This window comes from Moschus berezovskii, chromosome 14 (genome assembly GCF_049115385.1).
Source record: "Moschus berezovskii isolate FMDL1 chromosome 14, NW_MosBer_1.0, whole genome shotgun sequence".
In the NCBI taxonomy this organism is placed as follows: domain Eukaryota; kingdom Metazoa; phylum Chordata; class Mammalia; order Artiodactyla; family Moschidae; genus Moschus; species Moschus berezovskii.
In genome coordinates, this window is record NC_142473.1 from 58,118,616 (window position 1) to 58,142,096 (window position 23,481).

The following is a 23,481-nucleotide window of genomic DNA, read 5'->3' on the forward strand; positions in this document are numbered from 1 at the left end:
ATGTCTGCTCCCCGTCTCCAAGTTCATGGGGCAGATGGAAATGGCAGAGAGGCCGGTGAGCTTCAGAGAACACCCGACAGGCTGGGAGGGAAAGTAGGGCTGTCTGGCTCCAGGCCAGGAAGGGAAGGGCTCAGAGTACAGCTGGACTCTGCAGCCCACAGCCTGCGTAGAGACCCCAGGGACCAGCCAAGCCTCCCGCCCCAAGGTCACAAAGAACTTCCTCCCAGCAAGTTGACACCTGGCTCTCTGTTCCATCTGCTCCTACCTGGGCTCTGGAACCACACGTCTGTCCTGCCCTCTTGGCCCCAGGACAGCCCCCAGGACACATTCTTTGTGAATTTTTCCCCCAAGCAACACAACCCACTTTCTTCATCTTGACTTAGCCTCCTGCAGTTTCCAGGGCCCAACCTCCCAACCTGTCACCTTCTTTGGTCTCACCCGGGTTTGTTCATGTCCCTCTTCAATCATTTAACCTCTCTGGGTCTCACTGTCTACATCTGTAAATTAGGGTTAATCCCAGGCCTCCCTCCCTCCAACAAATTGTAGGAAGAGACAACGAGATCGAGGTTCTTTAAGGAGAGCTACAGTTCTTAGAATCTTAACCGGAGGTGATTTTGCCCCCCAAAGGGATATCTGGCAATGTCTAAAAACATTTCTGATTGCCACACTGGGATGGGGGGCACTCCCAGTGTCTAATGGGTAGAGGCCAGGAATGCTGCCAAGCATCCTTCAACACAAAGCATGGCCCTGCCAGCAAATGATCCAATCCAAAACCTCAAGAGTGCTGAGGTTGAGAGAAGCCCTGAAGTGGAAAAAGTCCTTGGAAGGTGCCTTCAGCCACAGCCCAGCCTCCTGGTAAGAACCCCATGTCAGTGAAGACAGCCTCCATTTCACAAGCCCCTAGGTTTTCTTTCCAGCTCCCACCCTTTGCCATCAGAAGGGAGCAAAACAAAGTAACTGTGGAGCCTGACTGCCCAGGTTTGAATCCAGGCGCCTCAATCTACTAGCTCTGTGACCTGGAGGAAGCCACACAACCTCTCTGTGCTTGGGATGGTAAGAATAGCAGCTCCCCCAGTGTCAGGTACACAGTTAAGCCTCACGCTAAGTGGCGGCTGCTGTCATCAACATCTTCATCATCCTTATCATCAGGATGCTTGCCCCACTTCTTACCTCTGTCCTTCCCACAACGTCCTCTCACAGGCCCCTCAGCTGAAGAGGAAAGCAGCTGCTTGGTTAGCGTTTGCTGACTGGAGCCAAAAGCCACACACATCCTATTCTTGGCACCAGGCCCCTCTGGAGACCTGAAGGCTATTCCTGGGCCACTTCAACCTGCCCTTCTCTGGGAGGGGTCAGGCCAGCCCTGCCTCCCCCGCCCCCCTCCCCCGGCCTCCAGGGACTCACCCACGGGCTCCACAAGGTCGATGTGGTCCACAAAGTCCCGCTTTCCCAGATAGACGGTGAGCTGGGGAAGAGAGGCACAGAAGGCATTAGCAGCCATGGGCCCCCGCCCCAGAGGAGTCCCCGGAAGCTGCCCCTGAACTCCCTGGACCCAACCCTAACCCTCATCATCAAAATCCTAACTGCACGTGGACCTGATCCCCAGTCCTAATACTAGGAATAACAAGGCCTTGTACAAATTTTAAAGCACCTGTTTATCCCAAAACCCTGCAAAGAAGTTCTTGTTCCCATTTTGCAGATGGGGACACTGAGGCCTGCAGGGACCTTCACACCAAGCACCACTGAGGGTGGAGTGGCAGCAGCAAAGGTGCCTGCTGAGTGGGAGTGCTGGGCGCATCTCTGAGAGGAGCAGGGACTCTGAGCAGGGCTAGTGGCTCCGAGAGGTGTGGGGGCTCTGAACACCGAGCTCTGAGCCCTTCATAGCTCCCCGCCTCTGTACAGTCTGCAGGGATCCACTCAAACAAGGACTTGTTCTCCAAGGCTGTGAGCCTGTGCCCTGCTGGTTGCCAGCCTTCAGGGGAGAACCCCAGAGCTAGAATCCAGAGTGTCATTCCAGATGTTCTCTACTCCTCCACAATACAAATACTGACGACTGACCCTCCATCAGATTTCTCTGTCTTCACAGCCATGCTTGACAGGATTATGCACCAGCTCCTTAATTATCTACTGCCTGGAGCCTCCCACATCTGGGACCTTTCTCCCCACCTTAGCCAGACTGCTGCTGCTGCTAAGTCACTTCAGTCGTGTCCGACTCTGTGCGACCCCATAGACGGCAGCCCACCGGCTCCTCCGTCCCTGGGATTCTCCAGGCAAGAACACTGGAGTGGGTTGCCATTTCCTTCTCCAATGTGTGAAAGTGAAAAGTGAAAGTGAAGTGGCTCAGTCATGTCTGACTTGTAGCGACCCCATGGACTGCAGCCTACCAGGCTCCTCCGTCCATGGGATTTTCTAGGCAAGAGTACTGGAGTGGCTTGCCATTGCCTTCTCTGGACTGGTCATCCTAAAATGCAAATCTAACCATGGAAGTCTGGTCTGAAAACACTCTAATGGTTCCTCAGTGTCCATAAGCAAGATGACAAATGAATTTCATTCCAAATGTCAACTCTGATTGATTGGTAGGGGCTGCCTGGGGCCCTGGGTTGAGAAGAACCCAAGACAGAATATCACCTTAACAGGAAAGGGTGGCCAGTGATTGGTGATGTCTGCTGTCAGCGCAGAAGGGGCATGTGGGCACACACAATGATGTCATCTGCCAGCCTGGGCCAGGAGTCCAAGCTTCTAAGCCCAACTCCAAGACTCCAGGACCCAGCTCTGCCACCCCCGCCCCTCAGCTCCTGCTCCCTCTGCTCCCTGCTTGGCGCCCAGATGCCCTGTGATTTATGTTCAGGCCTCGAATGCTCTTGTCCTCCCGACCTTGCCTGGGAGTGTATCTGTCCTCAGGGAAACCATCCCTGACCACCCAGGCTGGGTCTGCAGCCCCCACGCACCCCTCTATCACACACCTGCACTTTATATTGATCAGTTTTTCTATGTCTGCCTTCCCCATCTGGCATGAGGGGCACAAACTGTGCCTCATTTTTGTCTCAGTACACCCTACTCCAACCCCCACAGGCTCAGCCTAGACCTGACATGGAATGATGTCAGTCATACCCATTTGCTGACCTGCGAAGAAAGTAGGATGGGGCCTGGGGCTGTGTTAAGAAAGAGAGTGGGGTGGGCCCTGGGAGCTGCCCTGGATAACAGGGTTCAGTAGAGGCTCCAGGGGCCGCTCCTGCCAGAGGACTCGGTTCCCCTGAGGCCATTGGCACTGGCTCTAATTATTGCACTCACAAAGCAAGGCAGCCTCTCTGGGACAGGCTGTGTCTCCCCATACCAGGGCAGGGGCGCCCTGAAGTCCAGGGGAGTTGTACCGCCCCCCTCAGACAGACAGTTTGCTGAGAGGATCCCTGTCACTGTAGTCAAGGGGGGACAGGGCTGTGTCTCCCCCTCAGACAGGATGTGCCAGTCCTTCACGGCAGTAAAGATGCACAAGAGAGGAGGAGAGTTTGGGGACAGAGAGGAGCCGCGGTGGGGCTGCCACAGACTCACCTTTCCATTGGGGCTCGCCTTCTTGAACACCCTGGGGAGAGAAAGAGTGGGAAGGTCAGGTTAGCATATTCCGCCCTGGGGGAAGGAGTCTGCAGGGCATCTCTCAGCAGGACCAGAACAAGGGGCCTCCAGGCGACTTGCAGGCACCATACAAGCGCTGAGAGCCAGAACAGTGCCCAGCAGCATCGGGTCTCCCCATCTCCGCCACTCTGAGACACTGTGCTTGCCTTAAGAGCTCCCCTGGGTGCCCTCGACAGCCCCCTTGGTCTAGTCCTCACCCAGCAGGTGGAGGGAGTCTTCCAAGACAGGTCAGACCACCGCAGCTCCCGCAGAGGCACAGCCTTGTGTGTCTGTCTGCCTCCTTTACCTCTCAGCGTCACCTCTCCCACTCCCCTCCCGTCCCCTCCAGCCACAAGCCTGCCTGCCTTTCCTCCAACACACCAAGGCACCTCTTGCGTCAGCAGTCAGTCCCTTTTCCCTGGGATGCTCTCCCCCCATAGATCCGCCTGCATCCGCTGGCCCAGCCCCGCACATTATGTGATGGAAGCTTCACCCTCCGCCTGCCCGGCAGTCCCAATGCTCTCACTGTACTTTCCCTCATCCCACAGCACTCAGCGCTCCCTAACCCACTGCACAGCTGACTCTGGGGTTACATGTACCCCTGTCTATCAGCTCCACGAGGGCAGGGATCTTTGTCTCTTGTTCTCTGTTGCGTCCCAAGGCCCTAGAATGGCACACCTGGTAGGTATGCGATACACCTGTGTTCATGAATGGCAGGAAGCCAGCACTCAATAAATATTAGTTGAGAATATGAATGAATGGATTAGGGAAGGAGCCAACTGAAGCGTGAGGCAAGGAAGGCAGGGGATGTGCCTGGGATGGCACAGCAGAGCGCAGGACTCGAGTCAGGCAGAGGTGGTCCCCTGCAGCTCCTCCTGGTCTCTCCCCGAGCCTGGTCTGGGAGTCCTCCACCCGCCCCCCATCATCCAGCCCCAGAACTGCTCTGAGGAATGTTGAGGGGGGAGAGAATGAAGGCAGAGACAGAGATCCAGGGACAGAGGGTGTCAGAGGAGGGCAGGGCGGGAAGGAGGGAGAGGAAAGGGATGCTGGCCCTGGAGGCGTGACAGTAAAAGATGGAATGAGAGATCACAAAGCAAACAGACAGGGGGAGATAGTCACAGAGAGAGCAGCCGCAGCCGCAAAGCAGCCGCTAAGGGGCAGGAGGTCTACAGGCCTCCAGGGCAAGGCGGGCTGGGGCCTCCCAGAAGGAGAGTGAGGTTGTGGCTCCGTGCCGCCTCCATAGCACCCCCCCATCACTCCCACCCCTTACTGCCGGGGCCCAAGGGACCACTGATGGGTCTGAGCTTGGCTTGCAAATAGGAGCCTAGCCTATCCCTCCCCCACCTCCCCTGGGAGTTCTGGGTTTTCTCCTCCTCATAAATATTTATCTTTGTTTGGAGTGTGAACATGCCACAGTCAGCTGGGGCACAATAATTACTGAAGTGAGACAAAAAAAATACAGATGACACGATTTGAACCAACAGCTCCCAAACCAAGGCTGGACCTGCAGAGGAGACCAGGGAAGTGACATGCCACCGAAATCCCCGCTGCTCCCAGAAGCCGCAGTCCATCCCTCGGGAGCCCCGGGTCAGAGGGAAAGGAGAGGCCACAAAGAACTGAGTCAGGAGAAGCCATCCCAGTGACCCCTGAGAGGGACTAGGGGCACCCTGCTCACAAGAGGCCTGGGGGCAGGGGGCAGCTAGGAGGAGTGATAGGGAAAGAGGGAAGGAAGGCGGGTAAGAAGTAAGAAGGAATTAACATTTAAAAGAAGGAATTAGCATTAGTTGAGTGCCCAATTAATTACATCTCATTACAGCACTGTGAATTATAATTCTCATTTTATGGATAATAAACTTGATTCAGAGAGATGTAGGAATTTTCCCAGAAGCACACAGCAAGCAAAGGGCTAATAAGTCAGGATTCAGACCCATTTCTGCCTGTCTGCCTTCTGACAGTATACAAGGAGACAGGTAAATTTATGTTCAACCCTGCTGCTTTCCTAAAGCAGGTGTTTTTATCAGCATCAAGAATAACAGAAAAGAGGGGAGTTGAGGACAGGAGGAGGGGGAAGTCATGAAAGAGTGAAGGGCGAGGAGGAGAGTGAAGGTGACGGGGGCAGGAAGCCCGGCCCAGCACTGGGGGACGCCCTACTGCTAACGCAGTCAGTCCCAGGCCACATCTCTGAGAGCAGGATGCTGATGGCTTCCTCAGACAACAAAAGCAGCGGCTGCCCATGCCCTCGAGGCTTGTACACCCTTGTCATGGTCATGTCTCTGAGTATTCTCCCAAGAACACTGCTGTGGATCCTTCCACAATCCCATTTCAGAGATGAGAAAACCGAGGCTCAAAGAGGTGAATGATGGCTGCTTGTCTCCAGAGCCTGTGTCCTTTCCACTCTGTCCCACAGCCAAACCGTCCCTGAAACAACCCCACTGGCTTCCTGACCCCAACACTGTCAGAAAAAAAGGCCCGTGTAGGGGTGCTTCCAGTTCACCGGGACCCCCACCTGTGCAGCACCTCACAGATGGCTTCTGTCTGTCCACTCTGAAAAGCAAACACAAACACACAAGACTGAAGCCAAAGGCAAACTTGCGACTGTGGGATGCCTGGGTTTAGTTCCTCCCCAAGTCCCATCTGTGCCCCTCAAGCCTGATCCTCAGAGCCAAAGCTGGGTCTCATGCAAGAAATGCCAGTGGCGTTCTAGCTGAGTAAGACTCCCTGGAGACAAGGAACAGAAACCCACCAAGCAAAGCTCAAGAAAAGGAGACAGTAAAGAAGGAAGCAAAAATCTCACGGGAAGGATATGTAGGCAGGACGCACGGGGGCTGGAGCCAGGACCGGGGAAGCCATCAACCTCTCAGGCAGCGGCTCTCTCTCCACCTTTCCCCCTGGAGACACATGTTCTCCTGCCTGCGCTGCTCTCCTTGCGGCTGCTCCATTGTCTCCGTGGACCAACTCTCTCTGCTTACTCAGGGCTTTTCTGCCCCTCCATCATTTTGGCTTGCATGTGGCTCTCACTCTGACCCTGTTTCTACTCTGCCTCTGCTCTGCCTCCCACTGTTAACTGGCTGAATGGCCCAATTCCAAATTCCCAGGAGAGGAATTTGATTGGTCAGTTTTGGTCAGCTGTCCCATGCCTGGGCCAATCAGCTAGATGAAGGCTGTGTCATGTGGCTCATCAGGCATGGCCAGAGTAGGGTTGGTAGAGCAGTGTGTTTCAAACCAGGGGTCACAATCCATTAGCTGACAAGGAAATCAGCTTATAGAACTGCCACTAGCACTTTTGCTGCTGTTGTTGTTGTTGAATGGAATAGAAGATATAAGTATAAGGTGCAGATGGCAAGTAGTAGATATTACTGTATTACCACTATTCCATCCCCTCTAAGGCTGGGCATATGTGTGGATCAAATTTCTCCAGTCTTGTGAAATTAGATGTGCCCATACAGCTTGCTCTGGCCCAAGGAAATAGGAACAGAAATGCCATATGTCACTTCCAGGCAGAAGTATTTAAGGGCTGGTGCATGATGACCCCACGCTATTTATATTCATTTTCTATGGATGAATCTATCAATAAATGATCACAAACTTAGTGGCTTACAACAGCATAAACTGAGTATCTTATAGTTTTAAGTTCAGAAGTTCACTAGGTTAAAATCATGGGGCTTCCCAGGTAGCTCAGGGGTTAAAAAAAAAAACAAAAAAACCCCCTGCCTGCCAATGCAGGAAATGCAGGAGATGGTGGTTTGATCCCTGGGTGGGGAAGATCCCCTGCAGGAGGAAATGGCAACCCACTCCAGTATTCCTCCATGACTGAGCAACTGAGCATGCACGCACAGGTTAAAATCAAGGTGTTGGCAGGGCTGTGTTCCTTTCCCGAAGCTCTAGGAGTAAATGTGTTTTCTTGCCCTTTCCACCCACATTCCATGTCTCAAGGCCTCTTCCTCCATCTTCAAAGCCAGCAACACCAGGTTAGGTTCTTATCACATTGCATCACTCTGACCTCCTCTTCTGCCTCCCTCTTCCACTTTTAGAGACCCACTGCATGAATACATGCAGCTCCCTACTTTAAGATCCACTGATTTTAGGAAACTCAGTTCCATCTGCACCTATAATTCCCCTTTGCCACATGATATAACATATTCAAAGGTTCCGAGGATTAGGATGTAAACATTGTCGGTGGGGGTGGGGTGTCCTGCCTACTATGTTCTCTTTCCTCTGTCATTGAAACCAACAATGATCTGGATGGGGAAGCCTTCAGAGACTACATTTCAGAGCTCTCCTGTTAAATGACAGACAGGCAGCACGAGAGAAACCTCTTGAGCCACCAAGATTTGGGGGTTACTTGTAACTACAGCAGACCAGTTTCTCCTAATTTTTTAAAAATTTAAATATCATTTAGTAAAACTTCTGTGTCAGGTGAACTGAGTTACAATGTAAAATGAATATCATGGTGCAAATTTTTTAATGTTTAAAACCCACTGTGGTAGAGAGCATGCCTAAAACAAACGTGCTCTCTCAGCGTCTGTGCAGTCTGTTAGATCCTATTTTCTGATTCTGCTGCTTTTCTGGAAGCTACCAGGCCTCCCAAATATCCATCTGTGCTTGAAGGGAGAAGCCTGCTTCATTAGGGACCCAGAATAAAGTAGCTTCCTGGACAGATTAGCCAACATTCAAGAGTTTATCATTTTGTACAGTACAGCCAAACAATGGGATATTGCAAAGCACTGAAATTCTGCTTGCATCTTTCATAACACAGGGAAATGCTTATGATAGAATATTAAGCAGAAATCAGGAATCAAAACAGTATGTTTGGCATGAGCTCAAATTTATACCCAATAAATATCCAAAAGAAAGAAGACTGGAGGTTGTTAAGATGGCAACACTCCTCAAACTTATCTATGAATTCAATGCAATACCTATAAAAATTCCAGCCGGACTTTTTTGCACTAATTGACAGGCCGATCCTAAAATTATATGGAGATATAACAGTGAAGACAATCTTTTTTAAAATATAATTTTTATTGTAATTATTTGCTTGAGTGCCTCTGTCTCACTGCCCTCTTTTTTGGTATGTTTTGTTTTGGCCTTGCTTTGAAGTATTGTGGATCTTAGTTCCCTGACCAGGGATCCAACCTGTGTCCCCCGCAGTGGAAGAGCAAAATCCTAACCACTGAACCACCAGGGAAGTCCCAAGACAATTTTTGGGGAAAAAAACAACAACAAAGTTGGAAGACTCAAACTTCCAAATTCAAAATTTACTACAAAGATTCAGTAACCAAGACTGTGTGATCTTGGCATAAAGATAGACATAGAAATCAATGGAACAAAATTGAGAGTCCAGAATTAAGCCCATATATTTACAGTCAATTGATTTTTAACAAGGGAACAGAGAGAAGACAAAGGAGATAAAATAGTCTTTTCAATAAATGATTCTTGGACAACTAGATATCCATATGCAAAAAAATAAACCCCCCAATCTCACACCAGTTCCGTGTCTGATGGGGGAACTAAGATCTCACATGATGCGAGGCCCAGAAAAAGAAAGAAAGACAGAAAAGGGAAAAACTATAAAACTCTTAGAAGAAAACATATGTATAAATCTACATGACATTGGATAAGGCAATGGTTTCTTAGACATGACATCAAAAGCACAGGCAACTAAAAAAAAAGTAGATAAATTGCACTTTATCAAAATTAAAAATTTTGGAGTTTCAAAGGTCACTATCAAGAAAGTGAAAAAACAATCCATAGAATGGAGCAAACATTTTCCAATCATGTATCTAGTAAGAGTCTAGTATCCAGGATATACAAAGATCCTATTATGATTCAACAACAAACAGGCAAATAACTTGATTAAAATCAAACAATGAATTTGAATAGTCATTTCTTCAAAGAAGGTATACAAGTGGCCAGTAAGCACATAAAAAGATGATTAGTCACTGGGGAAATGCAAATTGAAGCCACAACAAGGGTACTCCCTTGTGGTCCAGTGGTTAGGATTCTGCATTTCCACTGTCAAGGACCCCAGTTCAATCCCTGGTCAGGGAACTCAGATCCCACAAGCTATGAAGTATGGCCAAACAAACAAACAAAAAAGCCATAATGAGATATTTCACACCCAGTAGGAGACCTATAAGAAAATAAAGGACAATAAACCTGTGTTGTCAAGGATGTGGAGAAACAGGAACCCTCACACATTGCTGGTGGTTAACAAAGTGGTGCAGTCACTTTGGCAAACACTCTGGCAGTTCCTCTAAACAACACTAAGTTAACATATGACCCAGCAATTCCATTCCTAGGAAGAGACCCAAGAGAACTGAAAATGATGTCCACACACAAAAAAATGTTCATAGTGGCATTATGCATAACAGTCATATGCCACCAACTGATGAATGTTTTTTATCTGTGGCATATATATTCAATGGAATATTATTCAACCATAAAAGGGATGAAGCACTGATTCATGCTACAACATGGATGAACCCTGAAAGGGTCAATATTATATTTCAAGTGAAAGAAGCCAGACACAAAAAGCCATACATTGTTTGATCCCATTTATTTGAAATGTCCAGAATGGGCAACTACACAGAGACAGAAAGCAGTCTGGTGGTTGCCAGAGGCTGGTGGGAGGTGGGATGGGAAGTGATTGCCAATGGGTAGGAGTTTCCTTTTGGGGTGCTGAAAACTCTGGAATTAGACAGTGGTGATGGTTATACAGCCTTGTGAAAATACTAAAAAACCACTAAAACTGCAAATACTATGGCATGTAAGTTATATCTCAGTTTTAAAAACAAACCCAATAAATGAATATAAGGAAAGAAAATGTGCCCAAATGTTAACAGGGGTTAAGGGATACTCCATCTGTCCACCCACTCACTCCGTTATATCCCTTATTTTTCCATGTTGTACAATGAGCACCAACTACTTCATAAAGATGCAGGGCTTCCCTAACAAGATACGTCTCGAGTCTTAATGAAAAACTCCTGTAAGTGAGGTAGAGAAAATACAGATCCTGTCCCTCTGAATGGGTGTTAGAATCTCTGATATTGCAGCTTTACAATCCAGGGTCCGTGTCTCTGTGATTCCTCGGACCCTTCCCAGACCTGCTGTGTCAGCTGCTACAGCTGTGTACCGTGCCTTCTCCTCAGTGTTCTCCTTCTCCAGGAAGCCTTCTCTGACTTCTCCTAAGTCGGGATTCGATGTACCCTGACTCCCCATCACAGCATTTACACCCTGTAAAAGTCTGTTTACTCACCCTGCGCTTCCCTTACAAAACTTATATGAGAGTGGAGACCTTATGACACTGGATCCCTGGGGCACAGCATGATGCCTGGGCCACAGGAGGTGCTCAGTAAATAAATACAGGTGGAATGTTGTTGAATGAATGCCCTAAGAGAGAATTAATCAAGAATGAGGATGAATGAAGTTTCAAAAGATGGTGCTAAGGATCCTTTGCCCTGGGTGAGTGGACTCCACAGATTTCTCCCATCTATGCTTCTCTTTGGCTGTCAGGATCAATAGGCACTGGGTTTAGAAAATACTTCACAGGGGCAGGGTCTCAGCCAGCATCAGGCTGAGCCAGGAAGATAACTGATACACCCAAATGGGCCTCTGCTCAGCTCTGACCAATGACTATTCCATTTATCATTCACTTATCCAGTAAACATTCACACACTCCTACCACTGCCAGGCTCTGCAGGCACTAAGATGAATAATTCATGGTCAGTGCTGACAAAAAAACTGTGGTATAGCCAAGTGAGACAAACCCATTAACCACAATGGCCACCAGGCATTAAGCTTTCACTATAAGCCAGGTGCTTTGCTAAGAACTTCATCATATTAGGATATTATTCCATCTAAACATTCCCATTTTTCAAAGGAGAAACCTGAAATGCAGAAACCCTAAGTAACTTAAAGTCTCAAAGCCAGTACCAGAAGACTCATACAGGAGAGAAACCCTATGAATGGGCCACCTATGGGAAATGATTTAGCCAAACATGTCTTACACAACATCAGAAAACTTATCTGAAAGAGATTATCCACAAATGGGGATTCACTGCCAGTGACTTGAGAGAGCACTGGCAACAATTCAAGCCTTTGTGAGCATCCAAAAATTCATGCTACGAATACAGTGAATGTGGGGAAAACTTCAGATATTAATCTCAATCAACAACAGAAATCTCTTCCAGGAGAGAAACCAGGTGCCAGTGACTGCTCTAAGTGTGCCTTAAATATGAACTCGCTTGTTTTTCCAACAACATTTAAGAAGGTATGATTATAGTTCCTCTTTGTCAGATGAGGAAACTGAGACCCAGAGAATCTAAGTCATTTACCCAAGGTCACAGGGCTAGTAAGGGGCACAGCTAGATACTGAAACCCAGGCAGTCTCACTCCAGAGATGACACTTTCCACCACTCACAATACAACGCTACAGATGGGATTGTGTGGTTCTGTCTGGGGGACCAGGAAAGGCTTCGAGGAAGGCAGTATCAATGAGGGGGATCTTCAAGAACACACACAGGTATGGAAGAGGTGACAGCACTGCTCGTGGAGGCCTGTGGAGGGCAACTGAGTTCACTGGGTGTTTGGGAGATAGTGGGCGATCTGAAGTATGTCCCAAATGCCTAGGAAGAGTACCAGGGAGGACAGGCCTGAGAAGGGTCCACTCACCTCCCCGCTAGTCACAGAGCATCTCCATGCCCCAGGCCCTGGGCTAGGTGGGCAGGGTCTCGAATGCCAGACTAAGGAACTCAGACCATATCCAGAAAGCAATAAGAGCCGTAGACACTTAGTGGGGAGGAGAATGGCTGGGGCTGTCTCTTGGACGCAGAGATGCCATAACCCCATCCCTTTCCCTATCCCTGCCCCTGAAGGCAGTCATGGTCAGCTGGGCACGGTGGGGACCTGCAAGGGGGCGTTCGCCCTCAGGTACACCCGCCCTACATTCTGACCCACTTTCCTGGGTGTGAGAACAGCCATCAGGGAGCAGGGAGGTGTGAGGAGCAGGTGGCTGTGGCAGCAAAGAGGTTTCTAGGGCCCTTATCACACTCTCCCTGGTAGGAGGGCTATTTGTGTACAGGCTGCTCTGCTCTTCCAGGACTGAACAGCCCTCCCCGTGTCAGACACTGCCTTCCTGTTTACCCACCACGCACCTGCTTCTCAGGACAGCCCAGGAGAGGGGGAGGAGGCAGGAAGATAGGAAAGGTCACCCCTGTTTCACAGATTTGGGGAGCGCGCAGCCTGTTTTATTTCCCAGATGGAGACACTGAAGCCCATGGGAGAGAAGAATCTTGCACCCGGGCCAGGAACTAAGGCCCAGAGAGACTGGTGTGCCCAGAGTCGCAGACCAGGAGGAGGACCCCAGGCTGCTGGTTCCCTGGGCACAGGCCTGAGGGGTGAGGGGCAGTGGATGGGGGTCTGGCCTAGTAGAGCTCCAGGACTTTGGACTTCTCACAGGCTCCAAGGCACACAGCTATTGCTCCAGCCTCCTGCCTACATTCACGTGTCCACTTTTCTAGCCATGATCTGTATTTGTGAATACTTTCAGGAGCTGCAGAGTGAGGGAGAAGAGCCACCAGGTGGCCATGGTGGGGTGGGGAGTTTCTTAAAGGAGCCTGGCCCATTTTCTAATAACCCATAAAACCGGAGGTCCGAAAATCAAAGGCTAATAAAAATTTCACCAAGCAGGCCGACAGCTGGATCCCAGAGAGCCCACAGACCACACCTGAATGCTGTCCAGCCTTCTCGGGAGCCGAGAGGCAGGAAGAGAAGGGTGCTGGCAGAGGAAACAGTGCAGACGCTGAAGCAAGCAGACCCCGCCTGGGTCCTGCGTGACCTTGACTTTCGTTTCCTCTCTGAAGCATACTTTGAGTTGTCTGGAAAATGGGGTTGACGTCTACCCCATAGGTGAAGGCATATACAAAGCCTTGGGACCTAGTAGGGAATGATAAAGGGAAGCAGACGTCGTTGGTATGGTGATGACTATTGTTACTATCCTCATTCACTGGGCCAACACTCTGCCTTTCCTCCAGAGCCCAGTGGAGAGTTCTTGCCCAGATGTCCCTTAGGTGGAACAGGATGGCTATGTTACCTCCACTGGAGAGAGAGAAGATTTTTTAATTGGCTGTCTCCCTCCCTGTCTCGGATAGAAAACAGCAGTTTATGATATTCTTTTCCTAGTTTAGACCCTCACATTCCAGAAACTCCAGGGACATACCCTGCTATTCCCTCTCTCTGCAACAGCCTTTCCACCAGTTCCCCCCCTGCAGTCCCTCCCATCCTTCCTGCCAAATACCACCTCATCCAAGAAGCCTTCCCTGACTGCTTCAGCTTAAAGTGGCCTTGCCTGACCCCTTCCTCCTTCCCTCTTGCCAGCCATCTTGGCTACTCCCCTCCTTGCTTTTTGATTCCTTTTGTTTTTCCAATCTCTGAGCCTGACATTGTTCTTACCTCCAGGAGATACAGGCCCCTGTGCCCTGTCTCCAGGGCACCTACACTCTGGAGCAGGGGGAGAGACAGAGAGACCATCCACCAATAAACAAAACCCTCTGTTAGAAGCACAGCAGGCGAATGGGATTATTCGGTGTACGGTGTACCCAGCTCGGCTCCAGGCACACAACCACGGTCCTAAACACACACACACACACGTCTCCCTTCCCCTCCTCCACTCACACACACATACACACACAGGCACACAACCACGGTCCTACACACACACACACACACACACACACACGTCTCCCTTCCCCTCCTCCACTCTGTCCGTGTCCCCTCAGCACCCACACGAGCCTGCACATCTCCACTCCCCAGTGGACAGCATGGAGCTGAAATACTGACAAACTCGAGAGAGCAGGAACCCCTTCTTCCTCCATCATCTTCCTTGGTATATAATTGGTGCTGAGTAAATATTTTGAATGAATGAATAAACAAATAAACAAAAGCCGAACGCTGAGCTTGAAGATGGGTAAAAGCAGTACCTGAGACAAGAGGTGAATCAGAGGTGGACAGCCTGGCCACCAGAATGAGACGCAGGTGTGCGCGACCTTAACAGGAGCACCTTACACACAAGGCAGCCCCAGACATGCCTCAGCCATGATCTTCCCAGTGGGAAGACTATCTAAACTTTTATTTGCTTGAGGCTTTTGGGGGGACGGAGTTGTTTGTTTTTTCAGTTTGAACATATAAACTTTTGGGGAAGAGCATATTATATTAAAACGAAATATTAATTCAGAAGTATTACTTTCCTCACAATTCTTACATTTCATAGAACGTCAGAACAGTTCAGCACGGTGGTGGATCTCCAACACTTCATCAACCACTTTGGGGACCAGTCAGGGGCTGAGAGCCCTCCGCAGTCAGACAGCCCTCTGTCCAGACTGACAGCTACAGCTTAGGGTAGTGGCTCTTTCCAGAGAAAGAATTGTGGAGAGAAAAACCCAGGCCTTATATTAAGCCAGACACAGTGGTCATGATGTGCTGAAACTGGCTGGTACAGGCTCATTCAGAGCCAACTGTCACACTTGTAGGAATTCTGTGATCTAGTTGTTAAAACACAGCCATTGCCAATGGCTGTCTGCTGGAGGTTAAATAACTGTCCACTGGGGTAAAGCTGCTCCCCCTGGGGGACATATGGCTGTGTCTGGAGACATCTGGATGGTCATGACTTGGGGGAGGGGTACTACTGGCGTCTAGAGGGTGGAGGTTAGGGATGCTGTGCACACAATGAAGCCCAGCCCCCTCCCTGCCCCCAACAAAGAACCTCAAGGCCAAATGTTAACAGTGCTGATGGTGAGACAGCCTGAGCCAAGGTTACAATTAAATAAACTATATTAAAAACAGAGAGAGGGAGGCTTCCTTGGTGGTCCAGTAATTAAGAATCCGCCTGCCAATGCAGGGGACATGGGTTCCATCCCTGGTCTGGGAAGATCCCACATGCCACGGGGCAACTAAGCCCAGGTGCCACAGCTACTGAGCCTGTGCTCTAGGGCCCGGGAGCCGCGACTACTGAAGCCCAGGTGCCTAGAGCCTGTACTTGGCAACAAGAAGCCACCGCAACAAAGAACCAGAGAAAGCACTTGCACAGCAACAAAGACCCAGTACAGCCAAAAATAATACATAAATATGGAAAGTATTTAAAAATCAAAGGGAAGGCATACTCAGAGCTTGTCACTTATATCTTACTATTATTTTACTGAATTTTACTATAAAGTGGAGTCCCACTGTGCACCTCTTCCCAACTCCACGTTCAATGACATCACATTAGTAGGGTGAAGTCCTTGGTGGGACAAGTTACACCACAGAAACTGGCAAACGCTATAACCCCACCTCACCCCCCTTTTTCTGGACGGCCAGTTGTTACCAGCGCACCGTTGGGGGCAACCTGAGTAGAGAGGGGAAATCCACAAGTCTGGTGGACGCTTCTGAGTTTTCAGCCCAAGCAGATGACTCAGCACCAGCCTCCCATATGCACTGTGGAACAAGGAACTGAATGTGGCCATATGGACAAACTCTACACACCTCACACACACACACACACACACACACACACCACGCACACTATACCCACCACACACAAAGACACACACACCATGCACACTATACCCACCACACACACAAAGACACGCACACCATGCACACTATACCCACCACACAAACACACACACCACACACACTATACCCACCACACACACACACAAAGACACACACACCACGCACACTATACCCAACACACACACACACACCATGCACACTATACCCACTACACAAACACACACATCACACACACACAAAGACACACACACACCACGCACACTATACCCACACACACAAAAGACACACACAACACGCACACTATACCCAACACACACACACACACATCATGCACACTATACCCACTACACAAACACACACACCACACACACACAAAGACACACACACCACGCACACTATACCCATCACACACACACACCACGCACACTATACCCACCACGCACACACACAAAGACACACACATCACGCACACTATACCCACCACACACACACACAAAGACACACACACCACGCACACTATACCCACCACACACACACACCATGCACACTATACCCATCACACACACACACACACATCAAGCACACTATACCCACCACACACACACAAAGACACACACACCACGCACACTATACCCACCACACACACACACAAAGACACACACACCACGCACACTATACCCACCACACACACACACACACACACCATGCACACTATACCCATCACATACACACACACACACATCAAGCACACTATACCCACCACACTCACATAAAGACACACACACTACACACACTATACCCACCACACACACACACCAAACACACTATACCCACCACACACACACACCAAACACACTATACCCACCACACACACACACACACCAAACACACTATACCCACCACACACACACACACACACACCACACACACTATACCCACCACACACACACACCACGCACACTATACACACCACACACACACACACAAAGACACACACACACCAATACTAAGCACACTCCACGGGCACACCTGCATCACCCGCCCCATACACACGTTAGCTACTACTCTTGCGACATAAACCACGTACACACCACACAGACACACAAGTGCTCCCATGGCAGCCCTCTAGCCATCAGAGGACTAACTGAAATCATGAGAATGAGCGAAGGCCAGGCTGGAACAGTCACGGTGATCCAGCGGTTAAGACTCCACACTTCCACTGTAGAGGACATGGGTTCGATCCCTGGTCAGGAAACAAAGATCCCACATACCTCACCGTGAGGCCAAAAAGAAAAGAGGATGCCAATCTAACTGACCACCTTCTTTGATGTCTAGCACCTCTGCAGGAATTACTGCCTCCTCATCCGAAGGCCAATCTTTCCCACAGACCCCCACACCCAGCCTGCCAAAGAAAAGGTCTTGACACCCCCAACGAGCACCATGCAGTGACCCCATCCCAGGCCAGTTTCTCTTGGCCATGGAGCCCTGGCTGGGTGGCCGCCCATCCCTGCCCTGTTCCCAGCTCTCTGCTGTAGCCTCTGGGGCCTAGCCTCTGCCCCCTCCCAGGACCCATGACAAGCAGTTCCCTTGGTGACTCTACCCACCTGGCCACTTTAGCTGCCACCGGATGCTAGTAAGCCAAACCTCTGTCTCCAGCCAGACCTGCTCTGACCCCACAGCCATCAGCCTTGGGACATGTGTACTCCGATGTCCCCAGACTTAAGTCCCAAACAGACTTCCTGTCTGCCCACACCTGTTCCTCGCCTACACTGTCCCCGCCCACCCCAGAGGTCAGCACACAGGAAGTGCTCAAGGTGAATCCCAGAGATAAAGGAATCCACTATGTAAATCCTATAAAGAGAGGACAAAACAAACTTCCTCATGAGGCAGATAGGAAGTCTTACCCCATTTTACAGATGAGAGCCCTGAATCTCGGTGGAATTAAGGGACCAGCCCAGGAGCAGTAGCCGAGGCAGGTGGGGGTGCTGTGTGGGGAGGAGGGAGGCCGTGGAAGACCCAGCGCCGGGGGCTGCAGGCGGCAGCAGCAGGCCGGAGCAGGCCCGGCAGGATTGGCTTTCCCCAGCCCCGAGTGAGTGGTTAGTTACAAAGAAAAGGAAAAGGCGTTCCTGATACGCGTCCTGTTTCCTCTTCTCTGGGCTTCTCAGATCTTGGAGGGCGGATATCTCTGGGCTCGGAGCACTCAGCCTGCACACGGACAGGCAGAAGGTGAGAGTCTCCCAGGCCCTTCCCACCCCAGCAGTTTAGTCTGCAGACAGACAGGGGCTCCCGAGTGACCCTCAAGTTTCGCTTTCCAGCCTGGAGGAGGCTCCCCCCTTATCCCCAGTGAGTACTCATCACAGCCAGCCACCTCCCTCCATCACACTGTCAGATGGGAAGCCTCTTCCATGTCACCTTTACTTGCAAAGGGAGCCCCTGTAAAGAAGCCGCTTCTTCACTGCCCCACAGCAGCCTAGCCCAGTACTCTGCCCAGCTCTCTCTGTGGCTATTGCCTGTAGCCCAGGGCTCCCCATGAATCAGGCCAGGAAGGCAGGGAGCAAAGGCAGAAGCTGTCAAATGGGGCTTCTTGAGTGAGAGAACAAGATGAGCCTCCCCCATCAGAGAGACAAGGGGCCTTCCTGAGGACAGAGGTCGTATCTCCTCTATCAGATAAGAATTCCCCAGGGAAGAAAGTGGCCATCAGATAGGAGACCCCTGCAGACAAAGTTAATGCCTCCACCCTCAGACAAGGAGCTGCCAGAAGGCAAGAGGGCTATGTCCCTTCTGTAAGATAGGAAGTCCCAGGAAACAGAAGCCACATTCACCTCCCCGCCCCGCCCTCCATCAGACTGGTGCCTCTCCTGAATGAGGCCATGCCTCCTCCGTCTGACTATGAACCCCAGAGGGCAGAGAACGCCCTGTCTGCTGCCTCCTCAGCAGTTTCCAAAACAGACTTCATTTCAGTCTGAGACACAAAGAAGGACTTCCCCTTAGGGCAGAACTGGGGGAAGTCTCGCCCACATCTTCTCTTCCACAAGACCCCATGCCAACTTCCCATTCAAGCCCATGACTGAAAGGAAGCTGTTCTGCCATCCTTAAGATAGCCGTGTGTCTGGGCTAAGGCCAGCATCTGTCTGTTTCAGTCAGGAATGCTGATTTCTTGAGAGATGGTGATGGAGCCTACTGGGAGAGCCTTGAGGAGAGGATGCCTAAGACAGGCCACCCAGATCTGGGTGGAAGTGACCAGATGTGTGGGCTGCATGGATCTATGCTCCCGACTCTGCCATGAAACGGGCAAATCTCTTAAATATGTGGCCACTAACACTCCCCACCCATCTCCAAACTCTGTCGGCATCCACTGCTGGCTAAAGTGGCAGGAGGAGACAGGGAGGAGGGATGGCAGGGCCGGGTCACGCCTTGAGGATATCACTGCCCTTCCCCCAAGGGCTGCCCCTGAGCCTAGTGCAAGTTGCCTCCGTGATCATCTTCTCTGCATGTGCCAGCTCCAGGGAGCTGCTATTAGTTAGCATCGATCCACAAAGTGCTTTGCTGACACTCTTTATGAGCTCAGCCTCACCCGGAGCCCTGGGGGCTAGGTGCAAGAGGTGGAAACCAAGCAAGAAGCCCAGGCCCCTGGGCAGAGCCAGGAGCAGCTAAGCGCCAAGATCAAGACCCAGACAAGCCCAGGACCAGCCAGTACTTAGTGAATGCTAGCTGAAGAGTCGAAGACAATGGCAACCCACTCCAGTACTCTTGCCTGGAAAATCCCATGGGCAGAGGAGCCTGGTGGGCTGCCGTCTATGGGGTTGCACAGAGTCGGACACGACTAAAGCGACTTAGCAGCAGCAGCAGCTGAAGAGTATTGGCTGAAAAGCAACCTGACTAGATTTAGTAACTGAATCTGGGTATATTTTCTTATAAAGAAATAGTAATAATTATTTTCAATATAACCTATTGTTATTGTTATTTAGTTGCTAAGTCGTGGCAGACTCTTCTGCAACCCCATGATTTCCCAGGCAATACTGGAGTGGATTGCCATTTCCCTCCCCAGGGGATCTTCCCGACCCAGGGATCAAACCCATGTCTCCTGCATTACAGGCAGATTTTTTTTTTTACCACTGAGCCACCTGGTCAGGTACTATTCTAAATACTATATTTAACTCATTTAATCCTCACAAGCACCCTGTAAGGTAGATACTCTCATTCCCCACTCTATATATGATGAAACACAGAGAAATTAAATTACTTTCTCAAAGTCACAGAGCAGAAATTGAAATATAAGCAGTTCAAACCATCTACTTAATATATGAGGAAGTAAAAATATAGTAACAACACTTCTGGGTTTTAAAAGAATTAGATACTGTTGAAAGGTACAATTTATCCTAAGTGTGCTCCAAACCAAATACTTTCATTATTGGTCATCCTGCGGTATAGTTCCAATGTAAGAGGTTCTCTGAAATAGTTGTATTACAGATGTAAAATGTGCGCCTGTCATCTCAAAATCATGAAGAAGTTACCCTTCTTTTGAAACTTTTATTAAACTTGAGAAAACAAACCCCAAAAACCACAATAACAATATTTTAAGATTTATCTTGTATTTATTTGTCATATGCTAAGTATTTGATCTATTCCTCCTATTTAATCTTGAGGACAACTCAAGTAGGGAAAAAGCATTATTCCTTCTATGGGGGCTTTACCAAGCCTCCAGGCTGAGGGAACTATCTCATACACCTCCTGTGGGATCCAGTGGGAGTTTGCCCCCCAGGATGGGAGCTGCTCCAGGGCAGGGACTATGCACAAACAAGGTGCAACATAAAGGAGTTACGGGCTGGGGTTAGGCAGGCCTGCTGCCTCATCAGCCTGTGCTTCAGCCATCGAGAGTGCTCAGTGAGGCCCTGGCACACAGTTAGAGCTCTGTCAGTGGTGATGAGACTAACCATCATCACTATCCCCCACAAGAAACAGACTCGCTGGGAGGCCCTGGACAGGTCCCTGATGGACAGGGTTCAGCTGGATCACTGGCTCCCAGTGAGGGTCACGTTACGGGCCTGGGCAGCAGAGAGGAGGTGATGGGTATGAAGAGTTTCTGGGAGGCCAGAGTGCTGGGCAGAGACCAAGGCCTGGTATTACTGAGCATTTTTAAGAAATGCATTTCCATTACTTCCAAGAACACACAGGCTTGCAGACGAGGTGAGCACGGTGAAGCCAGCCAAGAGCAGCTGCCCTCGGTGAGACAGAGAGCAGGGAGGGGCATTCGGGGGCATCTCTGAACCTCTCCCCCTGTAAGCCCCCTTCCACTTGCTCCTCATATGTCTTTGAGGGTGACGGTGGGGTGCGAGAAACCTGCTGGGAGGAACAGTGCTAGGCCTTAGCCACCAACCTGTCTGGAGCGACAACTCAGTACCAGCTCCACCTTCCCCAACCTGGAGACTCTGGTCATCTTTCCTCAAACCCCAGGAAGACCATGCAAATGCTGAAGGAAATGGAAGAGAGTAATTGGGAACAGGGTCCAGATCTGTACCCTGGCACTTCACGGCTTCTCACCTCACCTATCCTCACCTAGGTAAGACCACCTCCAGGGTGTGGAGAGGAATGAATGGGCTGATGTCTGCCTATGCCTGTTATGTAATCCAAGTTCACTACATGGGAGGACTAGGGCACTGAGAGGCACCGGAAGTGCCAGGATGAACAGGACTGTCCAGGGCTCTGGAGAGATGGCAGAAGACAGAGAGGAGGTGGAGGCACCTTTGACCCAACATTTATCTGGCCCTCTCTGTGTATCTGTGGGCCTCAGGCACTGGGATATGAGCCTGCTGGGGATCCTGGAGTGCAGTGAGTGAAAGTCACTCAGTCGTGTCCGACTCTTTGTGACCCCATGGACTATACAGTCCATGGAATTCTCCAGGCCAGAATACTGGAATGGGTAGTCTTCCCCTTCTCCATGGGATCTTCCCAACCCAGGAATCAAACCCAGGTCTCCCACATTGCAAGCAGATTCTTTACCAGCTGAGCCACAAGGGAAGCCCAAGAATACTGGAGTGGGTAGACTATTCCTTCTCCAGGGGATCTTCCCAACCCAGGAATCGAACTGGGGTCTCCTGTATTGCAGGCGGACTCTTTACCAACTGACCTATGAGGGAAGCCCAGAGTGTGGTAGGTGAGCTTATGGAATACGCTCCTTAGGGCCTAAACAGCCTCTCCTCCTCCCTTGGCTCAGGGTTCACTCTCTTCCAGAAACGTCATGGCCAACATGGCCCTTTGGTGCCCTGAATGTGTATAGGAGGCCCTGGGCAGCAGGCATGAGTATGTATATCACAGAAAGCGAAGGGCTCTTACACATGCATGGATGGCCACCTGCTTTGAGCAGAGTCCCTGAATCTGACTGAGTCATCATGGGAATCTGTTCGATCCTAAGGACTGGACTGCCACGTGGGGACTTTGCCAAGGCCAGACTCCAGGAGATCAGCTCCCCCAGCACCTTCACCATCCTGCCTCTGCTCTACCACAGCCACTGTGGCCTTGAGAAATGGAGGGGCCTGTGGTGAATGCACTGCCTGCAAACAGTGGGGGAGGCCCACTGTGACCAACTATCCTTGCATAAGGCACCCACAGAGGGTTAGAGAGAGGGTAACTAAGGGGAGGGAGCAGCTTCTTTCTTCCCAGGTGGACAGGGGGCTGCTGAGAGAGTTACAAAGAGCAGGTGACATCTGAGCTAGGACCTGAAGGATGATTAAGAATTTGCCAGGTCGTCAAGGTGCAGAAGAGAGAACGTCAAAGTGATGTGCGTATGCACGGAATCACACATCCTTATATAGCAGAGTGTACATTTCCAAATCGCTATCTCATTTGAGTCTCTCAAATCCCCTAATGGTGTTATTACCCCCCAACACCACACACACCCACACATGCAAATAAGAAAAGAGAAGTGCAGTGAAGGCAGATGATGAACCAAAAGGTGACCAATTTCTGGGCATAGGGAAGGGGCGGGGATGTATGCTGGCTGAAATGTCCCTCTTCTTGGGAAGGGGAAGGTATTCCTCTCTGGCAGCAATCTCTCACTTGCAGTTCCTGCTGGCCTGTGACACCCCGCTCCCATGCCCAGCATACATACACACTCCCCCGGACCCCAGGGCCTCTCAGAAGGGGCAGCTGGCAGACACACAGAACAGCACAGCTGGGGCTTCGGTGGAGGAGGCTGAGGAAGGGCTGACAGTTCTCCAAGGCTCAGCCAGGAGGCCCTGCCTCACCCTCTCCCACTCCTCCTGAGTGCTGATAACCTCCCCTCTCCCTCCGTAAATCTCCTCTGCCCTTCTCTCCAAGCAGCTGCCG

At 50.4% G+C, this 23,481-nt stretch overlaps 1 protein-coding gene across 5 annotated transcripts in view; it reads right to left on the bottom strand.

Moving 5' to 3' along the window:
• Positions 1-23,481, bottom strand: part of ARRB1 (arrestin beta 1) — a 79,540-nt gene that overhangs the window by 23,835 nt on the left and 32,224 nt on the right. For 2 of the 5 annotated variants that reach the window (XM_055423688.2, XM_055423687.2), the window contains exons 1-3: positions 6,401-6,471; positions 3,547-3,577; positions 1,402-1,462 (exon numbers count right to left, since the gene is read on the bottom strand). In XM_055423688.2, the coding sequence (XP_055279663.1) occupies positions 1,402-1,462; positions 3,547-3,577; positions 6,401-6,456 (148 nt within the window). In that variant the 5' untranslated portion in view covers positions 6,457-6,471. Of the gene's footprint in view, positions 1-1,401; positions 1,463-3,546; positions 3,578-6,400; positions 6,685-18,059; positions 18,288-23,481 lie in introns of those variants that run through there. The other 3 variants (XM_055423690.2, XM_055423691.2, XM_055423689.2) reach the window with 3 other exon arrangements.